This window comes from Phyllobates terribilis, unplaced genomic scaffold, assembly GCF_046119375.1.
Source record: "Phyllobates terribilis strain yellow unplaced genomic scaffold, ASM4611937v1 Scaffold_1__5_contigs__length_1240528914, whole genome shotgun sequence".
Lineage (NCBI taxonomy): Eukaryota > Metazoa > Chordata > Amphibia > Anura > Dendrobatidae > Phyllobates > Phyllobates terribilis.
This window is the reverse complement of record NW_027362761.1, coordinates 1,158,844,980-1,158,871,827: the sequence shown is the minus strand read 5'-3', so window position 1 is coordinate 1,158,871,827 and position 26,848 is coordinate 1,158,844,980. Positions and strand designations below refer to the sequence as shown.

Sequence of the window (26,848 nt, the reverse complement as noted above, 5' to 3'; positions counted from 1 at the left end):
TACAATAAAAAGTGCGAAGACGTTATAGTAAAGTGTCACGTATCACGTAGAAAAAGATAGGAGTAATCACGTGTTTTAGTGTCCTGACGTCATAGCTTTCTTGCCGGACTTGTATGGTTACAGATGACTCATTATGGAAGATGCCTCAGCCTGATAATCCAGCTCCATAGCAAGTATAATCCGGAGGATCGGAGCCTGGAGCACTTCCTAGAAGAATCTATGGAGGACTTTCAGGTAAGAGAATGTGCTCAGTTATGCCTAATACTCATACATGCCAGAAATAGGGGAGACCTCACAGCTCACCTCCTCCCCCTCCTGCACAATGACTGATAACACCTCTATATACAGTAGATAACACAGGATCCACCATTCACAATAGGGGATGTCACAGCTCACCTCCTCCTACTGTACAATGACTGATAACACCTCTATATACAGTAGATAACACAGGATCCACCATTCACACTAGGTGATGTCACAGCTCACCTCCTCCTCCTCCTCCTGTACAATGACTGATAACACCTGTACATACAGTAGATAACACAGGATCCACCATTCACACTAGGTGATGTCACAGCTCACCTCCTCCTCCTCCTCCTGTACAATGACTGATAACACCTCTATATATAGTAGATAACACAGGATCCACCATTCACAATAGGGGATGTCACAGCTCACCTCCTCCTGCACAATGACTGATAACACCTCTATATACAGTAGATAACACAGGATCCACCATTCACACTATGTGATGTCACAGCTCACCTCCTCCCCCTCTGATCGCAGTGACCTTTGCCCAGATGAGAGAATGCTTATTACATGGTCAGACAGAGCTAAGCTAATGTCCATGTAGCTTTCCTGAATGAACAGGAAGTGTGAATTGTAAATGAGGCCTAGTGGCCACTGTGAAAATTGCTTTCAATTTGAAATATGTGAAAAATAACAAAAAAAACCTGCAAAAAAATTGCCCATCATTTTTGAAATAATACATTAAAAATAAAAGCCTGATTTGGACAATCAGAAGAAAAGCAAAGATATAAAATGTGAAAACTACCCACAATCATTTAATCTGTGCTAACAGTTTAGTAGAAGCTTCACTACAGCCTCTCCAGGACCTTTCATACACTGATTTCTCAGAGCAGTTCATTCGCTCTTAGGAGGATGGCAATCAGAAGCAACCTGCGTTAAAGGGTTTGTCCATACTGGAGATTATTCGTTATTAGTCCTGGTGGTGGGACCTTCAACTTCAAGTGACAATTCCAAAAGGACACCATGATATTCACCACAAGGTCCCCAATGGATCTACTAAGTGGGGGTGCTGATATCCGGTTAAAGAGGCTGGAGAAATGTATAAAACAGCGCTGGCCTGTAGTCTCTCTGACCTGACTCACTGTTTTATGCCTGCTTTCATCTGTGTAATCCAGCCCAAAGACGTTGCCAAAAAAGGAGAAGCTTCACTACAGCCCCTCCAGGTCCTTCCACACACAGATTTCTCAGGTTAGCAGATCATTGACTCTATGGAGTGTGACTATTAGATGCAACCCCCATTACTGTAATGCATGGAAGGGGACCTCCAGTTTTGGGCAGCCTCGTGTTCTGCTGTCCTTTGATACTGGTTCTGCTTCTGTTTTAATTACTGTGAGAAGCTGAAGGTAAAGGGACTGTAGATATTATTAATGACTTATTGATAAGGGAAAATACACATAAATTACCTTTGGTGTCAACAATGCTATGTGGTAATGAAAATTACACACCTAAACATTCCATTAAAAATGAGGCTGACTATCGTTCCTTACCCCTTCACACAAGACGTGTAAAAATGCACAGTCTTGCTGCCCTCATCACCAAGGAGTTAAAATTTATTTTTGTTGTCATACCGGTCTAATATGTCCAGGATCTACCCCAGTTCCTATACTCTGTAAGTTGCCATCCACTCTTTTTTTGTGGGCAGCTTGTCATCAGCATTCTACCAGCACTTTAGATCCTGGGACTTCCTTTTTCTCACTTCTGAGCATGCATTGTGCCTGATACCTGCTTTGCCCTCAGGCTATGTGCCCACAATGCAGAATTGATGTAGATTTTTCCTGAGCGTTTCTACCTCTCCCTGGCAGAAAAAACGCATGTGGTTTGTACATGTGGATTTTACATGCGTTTTTTCAAGCGTTTTTCCAAGCGATTTTGAGCATCACTTGGAAAGTGCTTGACAAGTTGGTCCCACAGTATAAATCCATGCTAGCGGCATATATAGTGTGTGACCAACTTATGCTGCTTTAAATGTTGCATCAATTGTCTGTCCTCGGCGTCCTGCGGTGTTCTGAAAGGACCTTCCATGACGTAATTTAGTCAGCTGACAGGTCACGCGACCGCCGACGTCAGCGGTCGCGTGACCATCACATGACTAAATGACGTCACCGCAGGTCCCTTCAAAACACCGCAGGACGCCGAGGACAGAGGATGCCACCGGATAGATAAGTATAATGTTTTTTTTTTACTTTTTAATTCTTTTTTTACTAATGGTACCCGGGTCGAATGAGAGTCTCCTCTTCTCCAGACCTGGGTACCATCCGCGCATTGAAACTCATAACATCCGCATACAGACATGTATACATGCGGATGTTATGCGGTTCAATGCAAGTCAATGGCGGCGATTTTGCTGCGATTACGCACAAGAAATGGCTGTGCTGCGGGTTTTTCCGCAATGATAATCAGCAGCGTAAATTTGCGCAGCATGTGCACAGCACATGCGGATTATCATTGGGAAACATAGCAGACAACTTAACAAGTGGCGGAAATGCAGCCGCGGAAACGCATTAAATCCGCATCGTGGGCACACAGCCTTAGAGTAAACCCTACCTCTCTCTCATGACTATCTGCAGTTTCACAGACGGGAGAGCAGGAGCCGAGACACAAAGACTCGCTCCCAGCTTCCTGTCATTTGTCTCAGTGTCTCTGCTAACACTGATGAATTGCAACAGGCAGAGTTACGGCCCCACTATCAGTATTTGGTCAGTATTCGGTCAGTATTTTCTCTCAGGAGTCGGAACCAAAACCAGGTGAGGAACAATCAGAGAAAAGGTAAAATAGAAACAAGTCACCAATTCTGCATTCATCACCCACTCCTGGTTTTGGCTCCCACTCCTGAGAAAAAATACTGACCGAATACTGATAGTGGGGCCGTGGCCTAACAAGTTAGATAGCACAGTTTGCTTAAATTGCATTTTGTTTCTTAGGTTTTATCCAGAATGAATGCTATAATTGAGTATTGGTATTACCAGTTAGTATTTAAAGGGCTTTTCCGTGATTTTATATTGATGACTTCTACTTCGGTTAGCTCTTTGTCATGCTAGGTGAGGGAAGGACCAAGTGTATGATGATGGGAAAAGGGGGAGAAGGCCAGCAACTAGGGAAAGGGAGAGTGGAGACCCCTGGGCAGAGCTTACAACACCCTGACTCCCCTATCGTCCCTAAATAGGTTCCGCATCTATCGCCGAGCAGCAAGCCTAATCCCTGACTGCCCCTAGCGATAGGCCCTAGGTAGGGAGGGGGAGTGAGCACCAGTCAGTCCCACTGCAACTAAAGACAAACAAGGGAAACAGACAAGGGGATACTCTTAGCTTGAGAAGACGACAATAATCCACCAAGAAACTTCAAGAAGAAACTAGCCGACTGCTAGTACCCCAGGCCTGAGCAGGGGAAAATAGTACTATCACCGGCGACTCTCTGGGGGCAATGAGAGTTTTTATATATCAAGCAAGGGTGTGTCAATTAGCAGCAGAAGATGGAGATCACTGCTGGGTCCTAGCGAAATAAGCATACCACTACACTCCAGAGATGAAAGGATCAAGAAGGTGTCTGCAAAGCCAAGCGCAGCGACCTTCTACAGCTGGATCCAGAATGACTGTCAAACCTGATACATCAGTGACACTGTTGGCTGAATGCTTGATTGGCCAAAAGTTATCCCTCCTGACTTCCATGTACACATATAGTGAGCCGAGCTTCATGTATTCTCTAAAGGAAGGCTGCCATTGCTAGACGCCTCTGATGGTTTATCTGCATTAATAATAAAACAATCATACAGGTTTACGTCCAGCATGCCCAATCCTTCGTTAACCCAAACTCATGAGAAAAGTCTGAAGGCCCTCCACATACATTGGTCTTGCTAAAATCAGCATGCATGGCTGTGATTCATTTAATGTGTATGGCCACCGTTAGTATAGGCCATCAACCAAACCCTCACTGAACTGCAGAATAAAGGAGTGTCTGCAGACTAGACTTGCAGTTTGTGTGTGCACAGCAATCTAGGTGCGGGCTGGAGGACGTCTCCTGTAGATCAGCAGCTTTTAGTGCTTCTTCCTACTTGTCTGCAGCTTTTAGTGACTCCGGAGTTCTGCTGGCTACCTGTCCCTGGGTCTTCTGGACCTCTTCTCTGTGTACACTTGCAGTTTTCAGGACGTCTTCCTGGCTGTGTACGGATTCGGTTGCTGACTTTACCATTACTCCACAGTGTTACTGCTACCTGCCTGCAGTCTCCTGCACTCCACTTGCTTGCCTATGGTTTCCTAAAGTACTCCGCCTACTTGTGGTTTTCTGCACTCCACGTGCCTGCAGTTTCCTGATCTCCATCTACTTGGCTGCGTTTTCCTGAAGTCCTCCGCCTGCTTGCAGTTTCCTGCACTCCACCTGCTTGCCTGCGGTTTCCTGCACTCCACCAGTTTGCCTGCGGTTTCCTCACGTCCTCTGCTTGCCTGTGGTTTCCTCACGTCCTCTGCTTGCCTGTGGATTCCTCACGTCCTCTGCTTGCCTGTGGTTTCCTCACGTCCTCTACTTGCCTGCGGTTTCCTGACTTCCCTGCTTGCCTGCGGTTTCCTGATGTCCTCTGCTTGCCTGCGGTTTCCTGATGTCCTCTGCTTGCCTGCGGTTTTCAGACGCCCTTTGCTTGCCTGTGGTTTCCTGACGCCCTTTGCTTGCCTGTGGTTTCCTGATGTCCTCTGCTTGCCTGCGGTTTACTGATGTCCTCTGCTTGCCTGCAGTTTCCTGACGTCCTCTGCTTGCCTGCGGTTTCCTGACGTCCTCTGCTTGCCTGCGGTTTCCTGACGTCCTCTGCTTGCCTGCGGTTTCCTGACGCCCTCTGCTTGCCTGCGGTTTCCTGACGCCCTCTGCTTGCCTGCGGTTTCCTCACGTCCTCTGCTTGCCTGCGGTTTCCTGATGTCCTCTGCTTGCCTGCGGTTTCCTGACGCCCTCTGCTTGCCTGCAGTTTTTAGCATTCCACCTGTTTACCTATAGTTTCCAACCCCTCTACTCACCAACCTTCTGCACCGACACCTTTGGGCCATGTTCCCTTGGGACCTTTAGGTCCCAGTGAGACCCTTGAACTTCTCATAACAGAGCAATATCCTGGAATTTCGGTCAGTGGGTTTGAGGTTGCCGTAGTCTTCATCAGGCTGATCAGAATCTGTTAAGAAGGGCAAATAAACTATTAAAAAAAAACGTTTTGTATGCTGTAGTTATTGTATAGTAGTTAGAGTTACTCCTCTCTCCTGGATCCAGTGTTGGGGTCTCCGTCTTGTGTTTCTTCTGCTTCAGTTGTCTGTCTGCTCTTATGGGTTTCTATAGTAAGCCATATAATAGGACAAGGCACAAGTAGGGGCCCAACCTTTTAAAATAAAATTTGTAGGGTGCCAACTACCTGAATACTCAGGTGGCATCCTGCTGGCTGAGTCGGCATGTAAAGCCAGGCAGTATCATGCCACAAGAGCGTACGCCGACTTACAACAGAAAAACTTGGCACTCAGGAAAAATGTTATTCAAGGTGTTCAATTAACAGACAAAAGCATAACGTTTCGGCCAAATCGGATATACCAATTGCTGTGGAAGCTGAAGTACAAGGCAAAATAAAAAGAGCCCTGGTATGGCAGAGCATCACTGTAGGAATGGCTCCAGGAAGATGCTGATTCATTTTCTTTGTGTTTTCCACCACAATTGGTGCATCTGATGAAGGTCAAAGATTGGACCGAAACGTTATGCTTTTGTCTGTGGATTACACTTGTGAATAAAACACCTTGAATCACATTTTTCTTGAGTGCCAAGTATTTTTATGGTAAGCCGGCACGCTCCTTTGACATCATGCTCCCTGGCTTTACAGGAAGGCTCAGGCAGCAGGACGCCGCCTGAGTATTCAGGTACTTGGCACCTATATCTGGTCAAAGGAAAAAGCAATTCATCCTCAGATCATGAGCAGTGTTATACAGACCTTTGGACTTTCTATTGAGCCTATGCAGGATAAGACTGGCGCCCCTACACCTTTCTCAGGACCCCCGAGTCCTGACCAATCAAAATAATGCCATTATCACAAAAAAACAAATGTATTAAATACCGATGTGGCATTTCTGCTGCTGCTGCTAGAATTGCAGCATGAGAATGTAGATGCATCCAACGTCCACCAGGCATGCGTCTCTCTGTATATACAAGTATGTGGTATGTAGGGGGTCCAACCTCCATGCACCGCATGATCCCCAACGTCCACCAGGCATGCGTCTCTCTGTATATACAAGTATGTGGTATGTAGGGCGTCCAACCTCCATGCACAGCATGATCCCCAACGTCCACCAGGCATGCGTCTCTCTGTATATACAAGTATGTGGTATGTAGGGGGTCCGACCTCAATGCACAGCATGATCCCCAACGTCCACCAGGCATGCGTCTCTCTGTATATACAAGTATGTGGTATGTAGGGGGTCCGACCTCAATGCACAGCATGATCCCCAACGTCCACCAGGCATGCGTCTCTCTGTATATACAAGTATGTGGTATGTAGGGGGTCTGACCTCCATGCACAGCATGATCCCCAACGTCCACCAGGCATGCGTCTCTCTGTATATACAAGTATGTGGTATGTAGGGGGTCCGACCTCCGTGCACAGCATGATCCCCAACGTCCACCAGGCATGCGTCTCTCTGTATATACAAGTATGTGGTATGTAGGGGGTCTGACCTCCGTGCACAGCATGATCCCCAACGTCCACCAGGCATGCGTCTCTCTGTATATACAAGTATGTGGTATGTAGGGGGTCTGACCTCCGTGCACAGCATGATCCCCAACGTCCACCAGGCATGCGTCTCTCTGTATATACAAGTATGTGGTATGTAGGGGGTCCGACCTCCATACACAGCATGATCCCCAACGTCCACCAGGCATGCGTCTCTCTGTATATACAAGTATGTGGTATGTAGGGGGTCCGACCTCCATGCACAGCATGATCCTGGTTTCCAGCAATCTAACAACTGTCAGAGCAGAAGAAATATTCTAATTGCTCCTGCGAGACGTCTTAATCATTTTACAGAAGGCTTTTGTATATCTGCCAGCGGTGGAGTGACATTCATAATGAGGCATTTAATTGCGCACTTGAAGCCTGCGCGCTCGTCTCACTTCCCGCGAGCTCCAGAGCTGCAGATCTGATATTACAATGTCAGACAGATGTCATTTGGAATCATAAATCTGTCTCCGGCAAATCCAGAAATGTAATTGAAATCCCGATGAACATCTGATTCCTCCGCTGCCTCCGAGAGATTCTGAGCATTTCGGATGTCAAAGTTTTAATCCAGGATTGAAGAAGTGAGTGATGTGCTCGCCGTACGCCGTGGCGTCAGCTCTCATTAGTCAGTGGTCTCCCGTGGAATCTCCCCCCGCCGTGGTCTACTCGTAACGAGCGCCAATCCTCAATCAGCGCTCATTTACACTCCTTATACACAGCCCGATGCACATTGTATTACTTGCTGTTTATCTGATTGCTCCGCTGTATACATGGGCCCGAGAGTGGGAACGGCTGGTGGGAAAGGGTCTTAGTTATCCCCGATCTTTTGGATGGAAAGTAACTTTCATACTTGAGAATAGCACAGGCCTGAATGCTCCAGACCAGCAAACTGCCAGAACTTCTGCTGTTATACCGGTCACACATATAGCGGTCACACTTACAGCGGTCACACTTATAGCGGTCACACTTATACCGGTCACACTTATAGCGGTCACACTTATACCGGTCACACTTATAGCGGTCACACTTATAGCGGTCACACTTACAGCGGTCACACTTATACCGGTCACACTTACAGCGGTCACACTTACAGCGGTCCCACTTATAGCGGTCACACTTATAGCGGTCACACTTATAGCGGTCACACTTACAGCGGTCACACTTATACCGGTCACACTTATAGCGGTCACACTTATAGCGGTCACACTTACAGCGGTCACACTTATACCGGTCACACTTACAGCGGTCACACTTATACCGGTCACACAGCGGTCACACTTATAGCGGTCACACTTATACCGGTCACACTTACAGCGGTCACACTTATACCGGTCACACTTATACCGGTCACACTTACAGCGGTCACACTTATACCGGTCACACAGCGGTCACACTTATAGCGGTCACACTTATACCGGTCACACTTATAGCGGTCACACTTATACCGGTCACACTTACAGCGGTCACACTTATACCGGTCACACAGCGGTCACACATATAGCGGTCACACTTATAGCGCTCACACTTATAGCGGTCACACATATAGCGGTCACACTTATAGCGGTCACACTTACAGCGGTCACACTTACAGCGGTCACACTTATAGCGGTCACACATATAGCGGTCACACTTATAGCGGTCAAACTTATAGCGGTCACACTTATAGCGGTCACACTTACAGCGGTCACACTTATAGCGGTCACACTTATAGTGGTCACACTTATAGCGGTCACACTTATACTGGTCACACTTACAGCGGTCACACTTATAGCGGTCACACTTATAGCGGTCACACTTATAGCGGTCACACATATAGCGGTCACACTTATAGCGGTCACACTTATAGCGGTCACAATTATAGCGGTCACACTTATAGCGGTCACACATATAGCGGTCACACTTATAGCGGTCACACTTATAGCGGTCACACTTACAGCGGTCACACTTATAGCGGTCACACATATAGCGGTCACACATATAGCGGTCACACTTATAGCGGTCACACTTATAGCGGTCACACTTATAGCGGTCACACTTATAGCGGTCACACTTATAGCGGTCACACTTATACCGGTCACACTTATACCGATCACACTTATACCGGTCACACTTATAGCGGTCACACTTACAGCGGTCACACTTATAGCGGTCACACTTATACCGGTCACACTTATACCGGTCACACTTATACCGGTCACACTTATACCGGTCACACTTATAGCGGTCACACTTATAGCGGTCACACTTATAGCGGTCACACTTATAACGGTCACACTTATAGCGGTCACACTTATAGCGGTCACACTTATAACGGTCACACTTATAGCGGTCACACTTATAGCGGTCACACTTATAGCGGTCACACTTATAACGGTCACACTTATAACGGTCACACTTATAGCGGTCACACTTATAGCGGTCCCACTTATAGCGGTCCCACATATAGCGGTCACACATATAGCGGTCACACATATAGCGGTCACACTTATAGCGGTCACACTTATACCGGTCACACTTATAGCGGTCACACTTATAGCGGTCACACTTATAGCGGTCACACTTATAGCGGTCACACTTATAGCGGTCACACTTACAGCGGTCACACATATAGCGGTCACACATATAGCGGTCACACTTATAGCGGTCACACTTATAGCGGTCACACTTATAGCGGTCACACTTATACCGGTCACACTTATAGCGGTCACACTTATAGCGGTCACACATATAGCGGTCACACTTATAGCGGTCACACTTATAGCGGTCACACTTATAGCGGTCACACTTATACCGGTCACACTTATACCGGTCACACTTATACCGGTCACACTTATAGCGGTCACACTTATAGCGGTCACACTTATAGCGGTCACACATATAGCGGTCACACATATAGCGGTCACACTTATACCGGTCACACTTATAGCGGTCACACTTATAGCGGTCACACTTATAGCGGTCACACTTACAGCGGTCACACTTATAGCGCTCACACTTATAGCGCTCACACTTACAGCGGTCACACTTATAGCGGTCACACTTACAGCGCTCACAGTTATAGCGCTCACACTTATAGCGCTCACACTTATAGCGCTCACACTTATAGCGGTCACACTTATAGCGGTCACACTTACAGCGGTCACACTTATAGCGGTCACACTTATACCGGTCACACTTATACCGGTCACACTTACAGCGGTCACACTTATAGCGGTCACACTTACAACGGTCACACTTATAGCGGTCACACTTATAGCGGTCACACTTACAGCGGTCACACTTATAGCGGTCACACTTACAGCGGTCACACTTATAGCGATCACACTTATAACGGTCACACTTATAACGGTCACACTTACAGCGGTCACACTTACAGCGGTCACACTTATAGCGATCACACTTATAGCGGTCACACTTATAGCGGTCACACTTACAGCGGTCACACTTACAGCGGTCACACTTACAGCGGTCACACTTATAGCGATCACACTTATAGCGGTCACACTTATAACGGTCACACTTACAGCGGTCACACTTACAGCGGTCACACTTATAGCGATCACACTTATAGCGGTCACACTTATAGCGGTCACACTTACAGCGGTCACACTTACAGCGGTCACACTTATAGCGGTCACACTTATAGCGGTCACCCTTATAGCGGTCACCCTTATAGCGGTCACCCTTACGGCGGTCACCCTTACGGCGGTCACACTTACGGCGGTCACACTTACGGCGGTCACACTTATAGCGGTCACACTTATAACGGTCACACTTATAGCGGTCACACTTATAGCGGTCACATTTATAGCGGTCACACTTACAGCGGTCACACTTACAGCGGTCCCACTTATACCGGTCCCACTTATACCGGTCACACTTATAGCGGTCACACTTATAGCGGTCACACTTATAGCGGTCACACTTATAGCGATCACACTTATAGCGGTCACACTTATAGCGATCACACTTATAGCGGTCACATTTATAGCGGTCACACTTATAGCGGTCACACTTATAGCGGTCACACTTATAGCGGTCACACTTATACCGGTCCCACTTATACCGGTCCCACTTATAACGGTCACACTTATAGCGGTCACACTTATAGCGGTCACACTTATAGCGGTCACACTTATAGCGGTCACATTTATAGCGGTCACACTTACAGCGGTCCCACTTATACCGGTCCCACTTATACCGGTCCCACTTATAGCGGTCCCACTTATAGCGGTCACACGTATAGCGGTCACACTTATACCGGTCACACCTGCTGAAAAACAATTCATCAAGAGCATTTGATTAATAGGACCCGGCTAAGTTACTACAAAGGCAGTAAGGGTGTACTTACTTTTTCTCTCACTGCTTTTGCATTAAGGCCTAGTTTTTTATTAATATATAATGACGCGCTGTCATTTGCCAGGCGTTGTTCTCCATCCAAGGTTGTAGTTACCTAATTTTAAGACTTTTTTATGGGGCGTTTAGTGAAGAAGGAAACCTCTGTTAATTTGCCTTGTGATTAATAATATTTCCTCGTGCGTCTCGTCATGAATGCTGCAGGACCGGCGTCCAACTTCAGGGGATAATTTGCCTTGAAATCACAATGACGTATATGTGCAGAGGTTTCCCTGTTGACCTCGCTGATTGTATTCACACAGATGATGGTAATCAGTACTTGGTGAAATTATTCAGCTCAATCTTCCTGGACTAAGAATAGAATGACGGAACTAAGTGAAGACTGACACAACGTTTTTCATGCTTCATACATTAAACTCAATTAAAATGGCGTGTACCTCTTAATGAATATGGTGCTTCTTGTACTCCGTCAAGACCGGCGTAGCATGAGCGTGTGCTAGTCGTGAAGAATCGACCCATTATCTAATACTTTGTGGTCAGACCACCGCAAATTGATATTTTATGAACTACGCTATTAGTAGCTCAACTATATAATTGTTTTAAATTGTCACCTTAGGCACACTCTTTATGAGGGGCAGTGAAAGATTCATACAATATAAATATATATCCTGTTGAGACTAGTGTACTTACTATGAAAATCCATGTCTTAATGGCTGTATAATCCTAATATTACTATGAGCATTTTATGAGTCCAGCCAAAGTATAACAGAACTGATGAGTCAACGTGTATTCCGTCTCCACCCACCGAGCCTGTCAGCTGCAGCTTGTACTGAGCAGTGTGAGGTCTCAACAGCAGGTAGGAAGGACAGCACAATGTCACTTGGGTGGAGATTCAGCAGCAGGGAGGAGGGGCACTGAGGAGCTCTCAATCAGACCTGATACTCGGAGATTCAGCAGTAGCAGCAGGGAGGAGAGGCACTGAGGAGCTGTCAATGAAGCTTGATTCATCGAAATTCAGCAACAGCAGGGAGGAGGAACACTGAGGAGCTGGCAGTAGGGCTAGGTGGGCAGAGATTCATAACAAGAAGGAGAGGGACATTGAGAAGCTGACAATCAGATAAGGAAATTGAGTTTAAACATTCAAAAAGTATTGTACAGCCATTCTGTCACGCATTATCACTGTAAGTACACCAGCCTCATCAGGTCTAAAAGATCTGTTTACAAATGTATGCAGTTTTGTATTGTGAAATCTGCTGACAGAATGTTTAGTGTTAAGCACGTTCCTTCTATCATTAGTCCCGATACATTTCTCTTGTAGCTATAGTTCATCCACCTGTAGATTTCCTGCCTTTTCTCTCCTAGATTCTTAATGATGAAGAAGAACAGTTTGTCCTTGACGTTCTTTGTGGATGTGTTCAATATAAAAATCTCCTGGACGTTGTTGTCCGAGCTTTCTATGCCCGGGACGGGAAGCATTATCTACTGTCAGAGCGGTCTTTGTTTGCTGGTAAGTAGGAGCTCCCAGCTATGAAAGTGAACAACGGGTCAACTTGGTGCAGGAAAGGGGTGGAAAGATCTACATTGATGAGTGGGAAAGATTAAATGTACCGTGATGTGATGACCCGAAAATCAGGGAAATCTTTGGAGACATTTTGATATTCCGCTTAGAACGCTGAACTGATTTGAAAGAAAATCAGCAGCAGAAATCAAAAACTGAACCTCCGATTTCTGCCGTGGATTTTCGGTTTGCACCGCTGCGGATTCACATGGTGAATAGCCCCATTCAGTGGGTTAACCGCTTGCTCGGGTGGCTACCCTCAAGTTTATATATACAGGTGCATCTCTCTAAATTAGAATATCATCAAAAAGTTAATTTATTTCAGTTCTTCAATACAAAAAGTGAAACTCCTATATTATATAGAGTCATTACAGAGTGATCTGTTTCAAGTGTTTATTTCTGTTAATGTTGATGATTATGGCTTACAGCCAATGACAACACAAAAGTCATTATCTCAGTAAATTAGAATAATTAACAAAAAACATCTGCAAAGGCTTCCTACGCGTTTACACAGGTCCCTTTGTCTGTTTCAGTAGGCTCCACAATCATGGGGAAGACTGCTGACTTGACAGATGTCCAGAAGGACATCATGCGTTCTCGTCTATAGCACACTAACCAGAGTGTATTATTATTATTGATGCTTATTAATACTGTTTCTTTCTTTTTTTTTGCAGTGATCAGTTACATAGCCATATTTAGGATTGGAGATTTAGGTCTTCAGACCTTTGGTAGAATCATCAAATGCCAAGATTTCACCAAGATGGGCAAGGTATACCCCCTATATGGACCATTAGTTTCCTAACTTCTAAAAAATCAAAAGCATAAAACGTTTTATATTAATATTATTGCTATTATTATTATTTTTTTTTTCCACTGCCGCCAAATTTTATTGTTGCACTTTTATTTTTTCCTCCACTTCTTTTATAACTTTCTTATTCTTCCGTCGTCACAGCCATATGTTGGCTTGTTATCTGCGGGACGGCTTGTAGTCTTGATCAACAGCATTTACTTTACCATATAATGTACTGAAAAATCAAGAATTAATTCCAAGTTGAGTGAAAAAAACAATTTCAATGTAGTTTTTGGGGTTTTGTTTTTACAGTTTTGGTGTATCAGTGAATATAATGGTCACTACATAGTTAGTGGGTCCAGAGTGAGCCCCCATCGATGCCGCTTAACCGTTTTAATTTTTTTTAAAAAATACATAAAAGTTTGAATTAAAAAAAAAGTTTTCCCAGTTCAAGAATTTAAAAAATAAACATTTGGTATTGTCGCATCCGTAAATGTCTAATCTATCAAAGTAAAAAAATTAATTAATCCGACTCCGAATGGTAAATATCGTAAAGAGAAAAAAAAATGAAATGCCAGAATTGCTGCTGTTGGTCTCCACATGTTGCTAAAAAAATAAAATAAAGAGTGATCAAAATGAGGTATGTACCCCAAATGGTATCATATAAAACAGGGGTGGGCAATTAATTTTCCCAAGAGGCCACATGAGAGCATGACTGTTGTGGAGGCCAAACCAATAGGCTGAAATTAATTCTGCTCAATATTAATATCAATATATTAATAATTATTTTATATTAATGTTGTATCACTTAATATTGAGCAGAATTAAGTATGCTGACATCCCCCTATATGCTGTATGAGCCTGCAGACAGCTTTCCCCATATATACAGTATGAGTCTCCACACAGCCCCTATATACCGTAAGAGCCCCCACACAGCCCCTATATACTGTAAGAGCCCCCACATAGCCTCCTATATATTGTACGAGCCCCCCACATAGCCTCCTATATGCAGTACGAGCCCACACATAGCTTGCTATATACAGTATGAGCCCACACATAGCCTCCTATATACAGTGTGAGCGTACACATAGCCTCCAATATACAGTATGAGCCCCCACATAGCCTCTTATATACAGCATGAACCCCACATAGCATAGTCTTAGAAAATGGCGACACAAGACAATATTTTTCATGTATTTTATTTTACAAATTTCTGATTTTTTTCCCCAGTTAAATTATAAAAAAAAACTTTACAAGTTTGGTATCTCCATAATCGGAGTGACCTGGAAAATCATAATGTAAGGTCATCTTTTTACCGCACAATGAACATCATAAAATCATAATTTATTTTTCACCATAATTGGATTTCTTTTGGATGATACAACAAACGGTGTCATCCAAAACTACAACTTGTCCTGCAAAAAAAACAAAAAGCAAGTCTTCATATGTAGATGGAAAAATTAAAAGTTATGGCTTTTGCTCCAAAGAGCAAAAAATGAACATTAGCTGTAGCAGGAAGGAGTTAAAAGATAGAAGTTCACTTTAATGTCAATTTATGCCGGTAAGAACAGTGAGGTTTATAGACGCCATAGGTAGAGATTTTATTCAAGTCCTTACATGCTATGGATTCAGCGCTGATCTGAAGGGGCCCGCAGTCCTGGCCGGATCAGCGGCTTGGCCTTTGGGCCCCGATGATGGTAGTCACAGAGGTAGTCACAGGCCTCTTGTGTCTGCAGTGATGACTTTGGGCTTGTCGTGTGCTGAGCATCCTCCATTACACAGAAGTATTATACGCAGCCCGCGTACTCCGGCTTCTCGCGCTCTGGGTGCTATGGCGGTCAGTAAAGGCGTGGTAGTGGTGGTTGTTGTTGCGTTGGAGGAGATGTCTGAGCAGAGCGTGCTCCCACACCTGTTTCTGCAGTAATAGCGGAGAGTATTGGCGCCCCAGGTGGGATGCGTCCCACTCACCGGTGACATCACACCCCGCACCACAACCTCCACAGTAATGAACATATGCAGCTCACAAATTAGCCGCCTATAATTAGATTTCTCTGCCTCTCGGAAAGTCTTGTTTGCTACCAAAATAGCTTTCGTCTGCCAGAAGCCGAGCGCCGCTCCGTCAGAAATCCACAGCCGTACAGGAACATATATGAGGCCTCTGGAGCTACAGAATCACCATGACCATAGAAAGAGGAATAGGTCTTGTATGTACGGTCCTCATGGCATTCACAAGTGGGCTGTCAGGGGGCAACTAAGGGGTCCTAAGGGTCCCAGAGCAAACTCCCTTCCCACACTGCAGATGCCCTAATTTGCATTTACTATCCCTTCGCAGGCCGGCCGTGCAAGAGGGTAAATTCCAGATCCTGCCCAGGATGTGCCGCAGTCAGCTAGGGTCTCGCGTAGTGACCACTGCACTGCTGTAATGTGGCCAGTAGCCTGCGGCATCGGGCTCAGCACTGGGGTTCAGACCATTGTACACTCTGCTGTCTGGGGAAAACAAGATAGAAGAGAACCTCCTGACAGGTGGGGGTCCGACCGCTGGGACCTGAACTGATCGGCAGAACGGCGAATATTAATTTATTCCCGAAGGAGCACTTTTATCCCCATAACAAAATGGTCAGATGCCCGACCGTTGTTCCATTCATTCTCTTTAGGACTGCCAGAAAAAGCTGAGCGCAGCACTCAGCAGGCACATAAAGAATGAATGGAGCGGACACTCAGCAGGCACATAAAGAATGAATGGAGCGGGCACTCAGCAGGCACATAGAGAATAAGTGCAGCGGGCACTCGGCAGGCACATAGAGAATGAATGGAGCCGTCAATCAGCAGGCTCTTAGAGAATGAATGGAGCCGGCAATCAGCAGGGACATGGAGGATAAGTGGAGCAGGCACTCAGCAGGTACATAGAGAATGAATGGAGCGGGCACTCAGTAGGCACATAGAGAGTGAATGGAGCGGGCACTCAGTAGGCACATAGAGAATGAATGAATGGAGCGGGCACTCAGCAGGCACATATAGAATGAATGAATGGAGCGGGCACTCAGTAGGCACATAGAGAATGAATGAATGGTGCGGGCACTCAGTAGGCACATAGAGAATGAATGAATGGAGCGGGCACTCAGCAGGCACATATAGAATGAATGAATGGAGCGGGCACTCAGTAGGCACATAGAGAATGAATCAATGGAGGCTTTCAGCAGGCACATGGAGAATGAGTGGAGCTGGCAATCAGCAGGCACATGGAGGATAAGTGGAGGAGGCACTCAGCAGGCACATAGAGAATGAGTGAAACCGGCAATCAGCAGGCACATAGAGAATAAGTGGAGCCGTCAATCAGCAGGGACATGGAGGATAAGTGGAGCAAGCACTCAGCAGGTACATAGAGAATGAATGAAGCGGGCACACAGAAGGGGCATAGAGAATAAGTGGAGCAGGCACTCAGCAGGCACATAGAGAATGAGTGGAGCGGGCACTCAGCAGGCACATAGAGAATGAGTGGAGCGGGCACTCAGCAGGCACATAGAGAATGAGTGTAGCGGGCACTCAGCAGGCACATAGAGAATGAGTGGAGCGGGCACTCAGCAGGCACATAGAGAATGGGCGGGTTGTACAGGGCTTGGCATTCACAGCGCTGTCAGATCTACAGCAGAGAAAACAGTTTTTGATCAAAACAGCAGCAAGTGAGTAACCACATCGTGCTGCGCTCAGATAGGGGAGCACAAACCTGGTGACAGATTCCCTTTTAAAAAAGAAAATACTTTGTAAATAGCCTTTATTAAAAATGTGTCCCAGCTCCCATGCAGAGCTATGTGTCTCCACAGTAAAGGACAACACACAATCTTTGTAGTCTGACCCTGCAGTCACTCAGTTACTTTCCTCCACTACTTTTTCCTAACATCCATTTCTTATAGTAGCAGGAAGTAAGGAACAAATCAAGGAGACTGTCGGATCAGACTACACCGGGGTTATCTGTTGTCTGTTACCATGGACACACATAGATCCGTATAGATGACAAAACACTGAACACTGTTTACAAAGTTGTTTTATTTCTTCATGGTAAATGCACTCAGAATAGTGAGTGCAGCTCTGGAGTATAATATAGGATGTAACTAAGGATCAGTAATGTAATGTATGTACACAGTGACTGCACCAGCAGAATAGTGAGTGCTGCTCTGGAGTATAATACAGGATGTAACTAAGGATCAGTACAGGATCAGTAATGTAATGTATGTACACAGTGACTACACCAGCAGAATAGTGAGTGCAGCTCTGAAGTATAATACAGGATGTAACTCAGGATCAGTAATGTAATGTATGTACACAGTGACTGCACCGGCAGAATAGTGAGTGCAGCTCTGGAGTATAATACAGGGTGTAACTAAGGATCAGTACAGGATCAGTAATGTAATGTATGTACACAGTGACTGTACCGGCAGAATAGTGAGTGCAGCTCTGGAGTATAATACAGGATGTAACTCAGGATCAGTAATGTAATGTATGTACACAGTGACTGCACCAGCAGAATAGTGAGTGCAGCTCTGGAATATAATACAGGCTGTAACTCAGGATCAGTAATGTAATGTATGTACACAGTGACTGCACCAGCAGAATAGTGAGTGCTGCTCTGGAGTATAATACAGGGTGTAACTAAGGATCAGTACAGGATCAGTAATGTAATGTATGTACACAGTGGCTGCACCGGCAGAATAGTGAGTGCAGCTCTGGAGTATAATACAGGATGTTACTCAGGATCAGTACAGGATCAGTAATGTAATGTATGTACATAGTGACTGCTGCAGCAGAATAGTGAGTGCAGCTCTGAAGTATAATACAGGATGTAACTCAGGATCAGTAATGTAATGTATGTACACAGTGACTGCACCAGCAGAATAGTGAGTGCTGCTCTGAAGTATAATACAGGATGTAACTCAGGATCAGTAATGTAATGTATGTGCACAGTGACTGCACCAGCAGAATAGTGAGTGCAGCTCTGGAGTATAATACAGGATGTAACTCAGGATCAGTACAGGATCAGTAATGTAATGTATGTACACAGTGACTGCACCAGCAGAATAGTGAGTGCAGCTCTGGAGTATAATACAGGATGTAACTCCGGATCAGTACAGGATCAGTAATGTAATGTATGTGCACAGTGACTGCACCAGCAGAATAGTGAGTGCAGCTCTGGAGTAGTACAGGATAAGTAATGCATTGTATTTATAATCTCCTTATGCTGACCATACAGGTGATGAGTTGCTTGTGTTCTTCCAGTAGTTAACTTGTCTTGTCAGTTTCTTAGATTTTTCTTTAATGTCCTAAACCTGAGCACTTGGATAAAAGATGAATGGAGTCAGATCTATGATTCAAATTACGTGAAGGAAAACTGGATTAATCCATTACTGAAGTGAGTATAATGTATCTTCTTGTAGCATGGAAGGAAGGGCTGGGCGCAGATTAGGGACACAAGCTCCTGTAAAGGGAACCTTTCAGGTGATTCATGCGGCCCAAACTTTCAGAGAAAATATACTGTGACGTCCCCAGATGGCTCTTCCCAGCGCTGCTGCAGGTGATTGATATGTCTCCCTCTCACTGTGGGAGAAACCTGTCAATCACCTCTAGCAGCGCTGGGAAGAGCCGGCATAGAGGGATCTGACGATTGTGGGACCTAATATAGGCTCTGTCCTCAATCCTCCTACTACCTAGGACAGGGATGTCAAACTGAAGCACACAAAGGGCCAAAATGAAAAACTTGCACAAAGTCACGGGCCAACCAGTATACAGTATAATGGGCCCCACATAGTCCTCCATACAGAATAATGGGCCTCACATAATCCTTCATACAGTCTAATTGTCCTCACATAGTCCTCCATACAGAATAATGGCCTCCACATAGTCCTTCATACAGTATAATGGGCCCCACATAGTCCTCCATACAGAATAATGGGCCTCACATAGTCCTTCATACAGAATAATGGGCTCCACATAGTCCTTCATACAGAATAATGGGCCCCACATAATCCTTCATACAGTCTAATTGTCCTCACACAGTCCTCCATACAGTATAATGGACCCCACATAGTCCTCCATACAGTATAATGGACCCCACATAGTCCTCCATACAGTATAATGGACCCACATAGTCATCCATACATAATAATGGCCCCACATAGTCCTCCATACAGAATAATGGCCCCACAGTCCTCCATACAGAATAATGGCCCCATATAGTCATCCATACAGAATAAAGGGCCCCATATAGTCCTCCATACAGAATAAAGGGCCCCACATAGTCCTCCATACAGTATAATGGGCCCCACATAGACCTCCATACAGTATAATGGGCCCCACATAGACCTCCATACAGTATAATGGGCCCCACATAGTCCTCCATACAGTATAATGGCCCCACATAGTCCTCCATACAGTATAATGGCCCCACATAGTCCTCCATACAGTATTATGGGCCCCACATAGTCCTCCTTACAGAATAATGGGCCCCACATAGTCCTCCATACAGTATAATGGTCCCACATAGTCCTGTATACACTATAATGGCCCCACATGGTCCTCCATACAGAATAATGGCCCCACATAGTCCTCCATACAGTATAATGGCCCCACATAGTCCTCCATACAGTATAATGGCCCCACATAGTCCTCCATACAGTATAATGGCCCCACATAGTGCTGCATACATAATAATGGGCCCACATAGTCCTCCATACAGTATAATGGGCCCACATAGTCCTCCATACAGTATAATGGCCCCACATAGTCCTCCATACAGAATAATGGCCCCACATAGTCCTCCATACAGAATAATGGCCCCACATAGTCCTCCATACAGAATAATGGCCCCACATAGTCCTCCATACAGAATAATGGCCCCACATAGTCCTCCATACAGAATAATGGCCCCACATAGTCCTCCATACAGAATAATGGCCCCACAAATTCCTCTATACAAAATAATGGGCCCCACATAGTGCTGCATACAGAATAATGGGCCCACATAGTCCTGCATACAGTAAAATGGGCCCACATAGTCCTCCATACAGTATAATGGGCCCCACATAGACCTCCATACAGAATAATGGCCCCACATAGTCCTCCATACAGTATAATGGCCCCACATAGTCCTCCATACAGTATTATGGGCCCCACATAGTCCTCCATACAGAATAATGGGCCCACATAGTCCTCCATACAGTATAATGGTCCCACATAGTCCTCCATACAGTATAATGGCCCCACATAGTCCTCCATACAGTATAATGGCCCCACATAGTCCTCCATACAGTATAATGGCCCCACATAGTCATCCATACAGTATAATGGCCCCACATAGTCATCCATACAGTATAATGGCCCCACATAGTCCTCCATACAGTATAATGGACCCCACATAGTCATCCATACATAATAATGGCCCCACATAGTCATCCATACATAATAATGGCCCCACATAGTCCTCCATACATAATAATGGCCCCACATAGTCCTCCATACAGAATAATGACTCCACATAGTCCTCCATACAGAATAATGGGCCCCACATAGTGCTGCATACAGAATAATGGGCCCCACATAGTGCTGCATACAGTATAATGGGCCCACATAGTCCTCCATACAGTATAATGGGCCCACATAGTCCTCCATACAAAATAATGGGCCCCACATAGTCCTCCATACAGTATAATGGGCCCACATAGTCCTCCATACAGTATAATGGGCCCACATAGTCCTCCATACAGTATAATGGGCCCCACATAGACCTCCATACAGAATAATGGCCCCACATAGTCCTCCATACAGTATAATGGCCCCACATAGTCCTCCATACAGTATAATGGCCCCATATAGTCCTCCATACAGTATAATGGCCCCACATAGTCCTCCATACAGTATAATGGCCCCACATAGTCCTCCATACAGTATAATGGCCCCACATAGTCATCCATACAGTATAATGGCCCCACATAGTCCTCCATACAGTATAATGGACGCCACATAGTCCTCCATACAGTATAATGGACGCCACATAGTTCTCCATACATAATAATGGCCCCACATAGTCATCCATACATAATAATGGCCCCACATAGTCCTCCAAACAGAATAATGACTCCACATAGTCCTCCATACAGAATAATGGGCCCCACATAGTGCTGCATACAGAATAATGGCCCCACATAGTCCTCTATACAGTATAATAGGCCCACATAGTCCTCCATACAGTATAATGGGCCCACATAGTCCTCCATACAAAATAATGGGCCCCACATAGTGCTGCATACAGAATAATGGCCCCACATAGTCCTCCATACAGTATAATGGGCCCACATAGTCCTCCATACAGTATAATGGGCCCACATAGTCCTCCATACAAAATAATGGGCCCCACATAGTCCTTCATACAAAATAATGGCCCCACATAGTCCTCCATACAGAATAATGGGCCCCACATAGTGCTGCATACAGAATAATGGCCCCACATAGTCCTCCATACAGTATAATGGGCCCCACATAGACCTCCATACAGTATAATGGGCCCCACATAGTCCTCTATACAGAATAATGGGCCCCACATAGTCCTCCATACAGAATAATGGCCCCACATAGTCCTCCATACAGAGTAATGGCCCCACATAGTCCTCCATACAGTATAATGGCCCCACATAGTCCTCCATACAGAATAATGGCCCCACATAGTCCTCCATACAGAATAATGGCCCCACATAGTCCTCCATACAGTATAATGGCCCCACATAGTCCTCCATACAGTATAATGGCCCCACATAGTCCGCCATACAGAATAATGGGCCCACATAGTCCTCCATACTGAATAATGGGCCCACATAGTCCTCCATACAGTATAATGGCCCCACATAGTCCTCCATACAGTATAATGGCCCTACATAGTCCTCTATACAGTATAATGGCCCCACATAGTCCTCCATACAGATTAATGGCCCCACATAGTCCTCCATACAGAATAATGGCCCCACATAGTCCTCCATACAGAATAATGGCCCCACATAGTCCTCCATACAGAATAATGACCCCACAAATTCCTCCATACAAAATAATGGGCCCCACATAGTGCTGCATACAGAATAATGGCCCCACATAGTCCTCCATATAGTATAATGGGCCCACATAGTCCTCCATACAGTATAATGGGCCCCACATAGACCTCCATACAGAATAATCGCCCCACATAGTCCTCCATACAGTATAATGGCCCCACATAGTCCTCCATACAGTATTATGGGCCCCACATAGTCCTCCATACAGAATAATGGGCCCACATAGTCCTCCATACAGTATAATGGCCCCACATAGTCCTCCATACAGTATAATGGCCCCACATAGTCCTCCATACAGTATAATGGCCCCACATAGTCCTCCATACAGTATAATGGCCCCACATAGTCCTCCATACAGAATAATGGCCCCACATAGTCATCCATACAGTATAATGGACCCCACATAGTTCTCCATACATAATAATGGCCCCACATAGTCATCCATACATAATAATGGCCCCACATAGTCCTCCATACAGAATAATGACTCCACATAGTCCTCCATACAGAATAATGGGCCCCACATAGTGCTGCATACAGAATAATGGCCCCACATAGTCCTCCATACAGTATAATGGGCCCACATAGTCCTCCATACAGAATAATGGCCCCACATAGTCATCCATACAGTATAATGGCCCCACATAGTCCTCCATACAGTATAATGGGCCCACATAGTCCTCCATACAGTATAATGGGCCCACATAGTCCTCCATACAGTATAATGGGCCCACATAGTCCTCCATACAGTATAATGGCCCTACATAGTCCTCCATACAGTATAATGGGCCCACATAGTCCTCCATACAGAATAATGGGCCCACATAGTCCTCCATACTGAATAATGGGCCCACAAAGTCCTCCATACAGTATAATGGCCCCACATAGTCCTCCATACAGTATAATGGCCCTACATAGTCCTCTATACAGTATAATGGCCCCACATAGTCCTCCATACAGTATAATGGCCCCACATAGTCCTCCATACAGTATAATGGCCCCACATAGTCCTCCATACAGTATAATGGCCCCACATAGTCCTCCATACAGTATAATGGGCCCACATAGTCCTCCATACAGTATAATGGGCCCACATAGTCCTCCATACAGAATAATGGGCCCACATAGTCCTCCATACAGTATAATGGCCCCACATAGTCCTCCATACAGTATAATGGCCCCACATAGTCCTCCATACAGTATAATGGCCCCACATAGTCCTCCATACAGAATAATGGGCCCACATAGTCCTCCATACAGAATAATGGGCCCACATAGTCCTCCATACAGTATAATGGCCCCACATAGTCCTCCATACAGTATAATGGCCCCACATAGTCCTCCATACAGTATAATGGCCCCACATAGTCCTCCATACAGAATAATGGCCCCACATAGTCCTCCATACAGAATAATGGGCCCACATAGTCCTCCATACAGTATAATGGGCCCACATAGTCCTCCATACAGAATAATGGGCCCACATAGTCCTTCATACAGTGTAATGGGCCCACATAGTCCTATATACAGTATAATGGGCCCACATAGTCCTCTATACAGAATAATGGGCCCACATAGTCCTCCATACAGAATAATGGCCCCACATAGTCCTCCATACAGTATAATGGCCCCACATAGTCCTCCATACAGTATAATGGCCCCACATAGTCCTCTACACAGTATAATGGCCCCACATAGTCCTCCATACAGTATAATGGCCCCACATAGTCCTCCATACAGTATAATGGCCCCACATAGTCCTCCATACAGAATAATGGGCCCACATATGGGTTGTGGTTCTGGTGTTGCGGACCAAATAAAACCGCCCTGCGGGCCAGAGCTTGGCGTGTATAACCTAGGCGCATGGGCTATAGAATTACCACGTTAAAAAAATATATAAAAAGGGCACAAAAAATCTAAAAATAAATAATAAAATAAATATATACAGTATTTTTTTCTATTTTTTTATATTACTGTGTAGAAAGTTAAACCTGTCTCTGAAATAAAGTTAATGTTATTTTCATCTAATAGTGATCGCTGTAAAGCTATGTTCACACGCAGTGTCTTTGTCTTCAGCTAAACCTGCTCTCTTGGCATTAAAAATGCTGCAGATTTTAGTGTATTTTTGTGTTTTTTTATGCTTTTTTTAGCTGCTTTTTTTGAGCGGATTACATGTGATTTGTCTACAGGACATGTTTAATAAAGTTAGTTTCTTTCTATAAAAATCGCAATAAACGCTGCAATTTTTTTGCACTTTCTCATTGCTTTCGATGGGTGAAAAAAATACTGAAAAATCTGTGAAAGAATTTATATATAATAATAATAATAAAAAAAAAGTATTTGCGCCTTACTCACCATCCCCTGGTCCAGCACTGATTCTCCGCCTCTACTTCTGTTTTCTGTTATTGCCTGAAGCCCTGACGTCACATCTTTGAGTTCAGCTTGTCTGCCAGACATAACAGCATGAGCAGTGATTGTCTGCAGCGCTGTCGATCTGACATCAGTGCTGCAGACAATAACATACATTGGGAGTTGTAGCGGAGACTCAGCTCTGGACCTGGGGAGGGTGAGTATTTTTTTGACAACCTGCAGCCAGGGCACAGGGATTTTCCTAAACTGTATTCATTGCTGATCGTCTCACTCTATGTTACACACTGCGATGAGTGCACGTTTTTTTCTCCACTAGGTGGCAACCTGAAGTGCTGAACTTAATAGATTCCATTGATAGTAAGATGGCGGACGGTCCGGATATAATAAAAGGCTCTAAAGTGACGGAAGTGAAGGAGTTCAGTATAACAAAGCCGAAGCCCAGAACTCTGCCGCTGCCACAGAAAATACCCGTCCAAAAGCCTCACCAGCCGGTCAGTGGTCGCCCACTAGGGGGCGTTAAACAGTGCGGGGCAGAAGATGTGACTGACACTCGCTGCTCCTGCTTTATAGAACAGCGAGGTTCTTCAGCAGCTGCAGTTGTGTATTCAGATTTGTGTCCCAGAACCTGTCTACCACTGTGTCTATTAACCCCACAGTCAGGGACTGCACTGCAATACCACGCACAACCTGTAGGCAGGGATAGCGCTGTTCTTGTTTTATTTCTAATCCTGTATAATCCTTTTAAAGGCTGATAAAGTGATGGCGTCTGATATCATTTGCCATCTCCTCCTGGTTGGGTCCAACGTCCCCATAATCCAGGGACTGAAGAGATCGCTCTGGTTTAGCCCTGCATGCTCCTCAAAGCTTGCACGGATAAACAGTTAGGGGGCGCCACAGTCACTGAGTTCTGCTGAGCCTTCATTCTTAGGTTCTGTTTTAGTGATAGAATATCACCTCAGCTGCTGCAGAACCTCATAATACACCTCAGCTGCTGCAGAACCTCATAATACACCTCAGCTGCTGCAGAACCTCATAATACACCTCATCTGCTGCAGAACCTCCATAATACACCTCAGCTGCTGCAGAACCTCCATAATACACCTCAGCTGCTGCAGAACCTCATAATACACCTCAGCTGCTGCAGAACCTCATAATACACCTCAGCTGCTGCAGAACCTCCATAATACACCTCAGCTGCTGCAGAACCTCATAATACACCTCAGCTGCTGCAGAACTACAGAATACACCTCAGCTGCTGCAGAACCTCATAATACACCTTAGCTGCTGCAGAACTACAGAATACACCTCAGCTGCTGCAGAACCTCATAATATACATCAGCTACCGCAGAACCTCATAATACACCTCCGCTGCAGTACATCAGAATACACCTCAGCTGCTGCAGAACCTCATAATACACCTCAGCTGCCGCAGAACCTCATAATACACCTCCGCTGCAGTACATCAGAATACACCTCAGCTGCTGCACAACCTCATAATACACACCTCAGAAGTTGTGTGTAATGTGAGGTTCTGCAGCAGCTGGGGTGGGTATAATGGGGTTCTGCAGCAGCTGAGGTGTGTATTACAATAGAAAATGTCTGCATCTGTAAATGATGAGGAATCATGGACCTGTATAAATCCCCGTTCTGGCCTC

At 45.3% G+C, this 26,848-nt stretch overlaps 1 protein-coding gene across 4 annotated transcripts in view; it reads left to right on the top strand.

The window, feature by feature from the left end:
- LOC141162632 (cilia- and flagella-associated protein 99-like) overlaps positions 1 to 26,848 on the top strand; it is an 81,066-nt gene that overhangs the window by 15,613 nt on the left and 38,605 nt on the right. For all 4 annotated transcript variants that reach the window (XM_073648930.1, XM_073648951.1, XM_073648923.1 and 1 more), the window contains 5 exons: positions 124 to 234; positions 12,749 to 12,893; positions 13,619 to 13,713; positions 19,026 to 19,138; positions 25,510 to 25,684. In XM_073648930.1, coding sequence (XP_073505031.1) covers positions 124 to 234; positions 12,749 to 12,893; positions 13,619 to 13,713; positions 19,026 to 19,138; positions 25,510 to 25,684 — 639 coding nt within the window. The remainder of the gene's footprint in view (positions 1 to 123; positions 235 to 12,748; positions 12,894 to 13,618; positions 13,714 to 19,025; positions 19,139 to 25,509; positions 25,685 to 26,848) is intronic.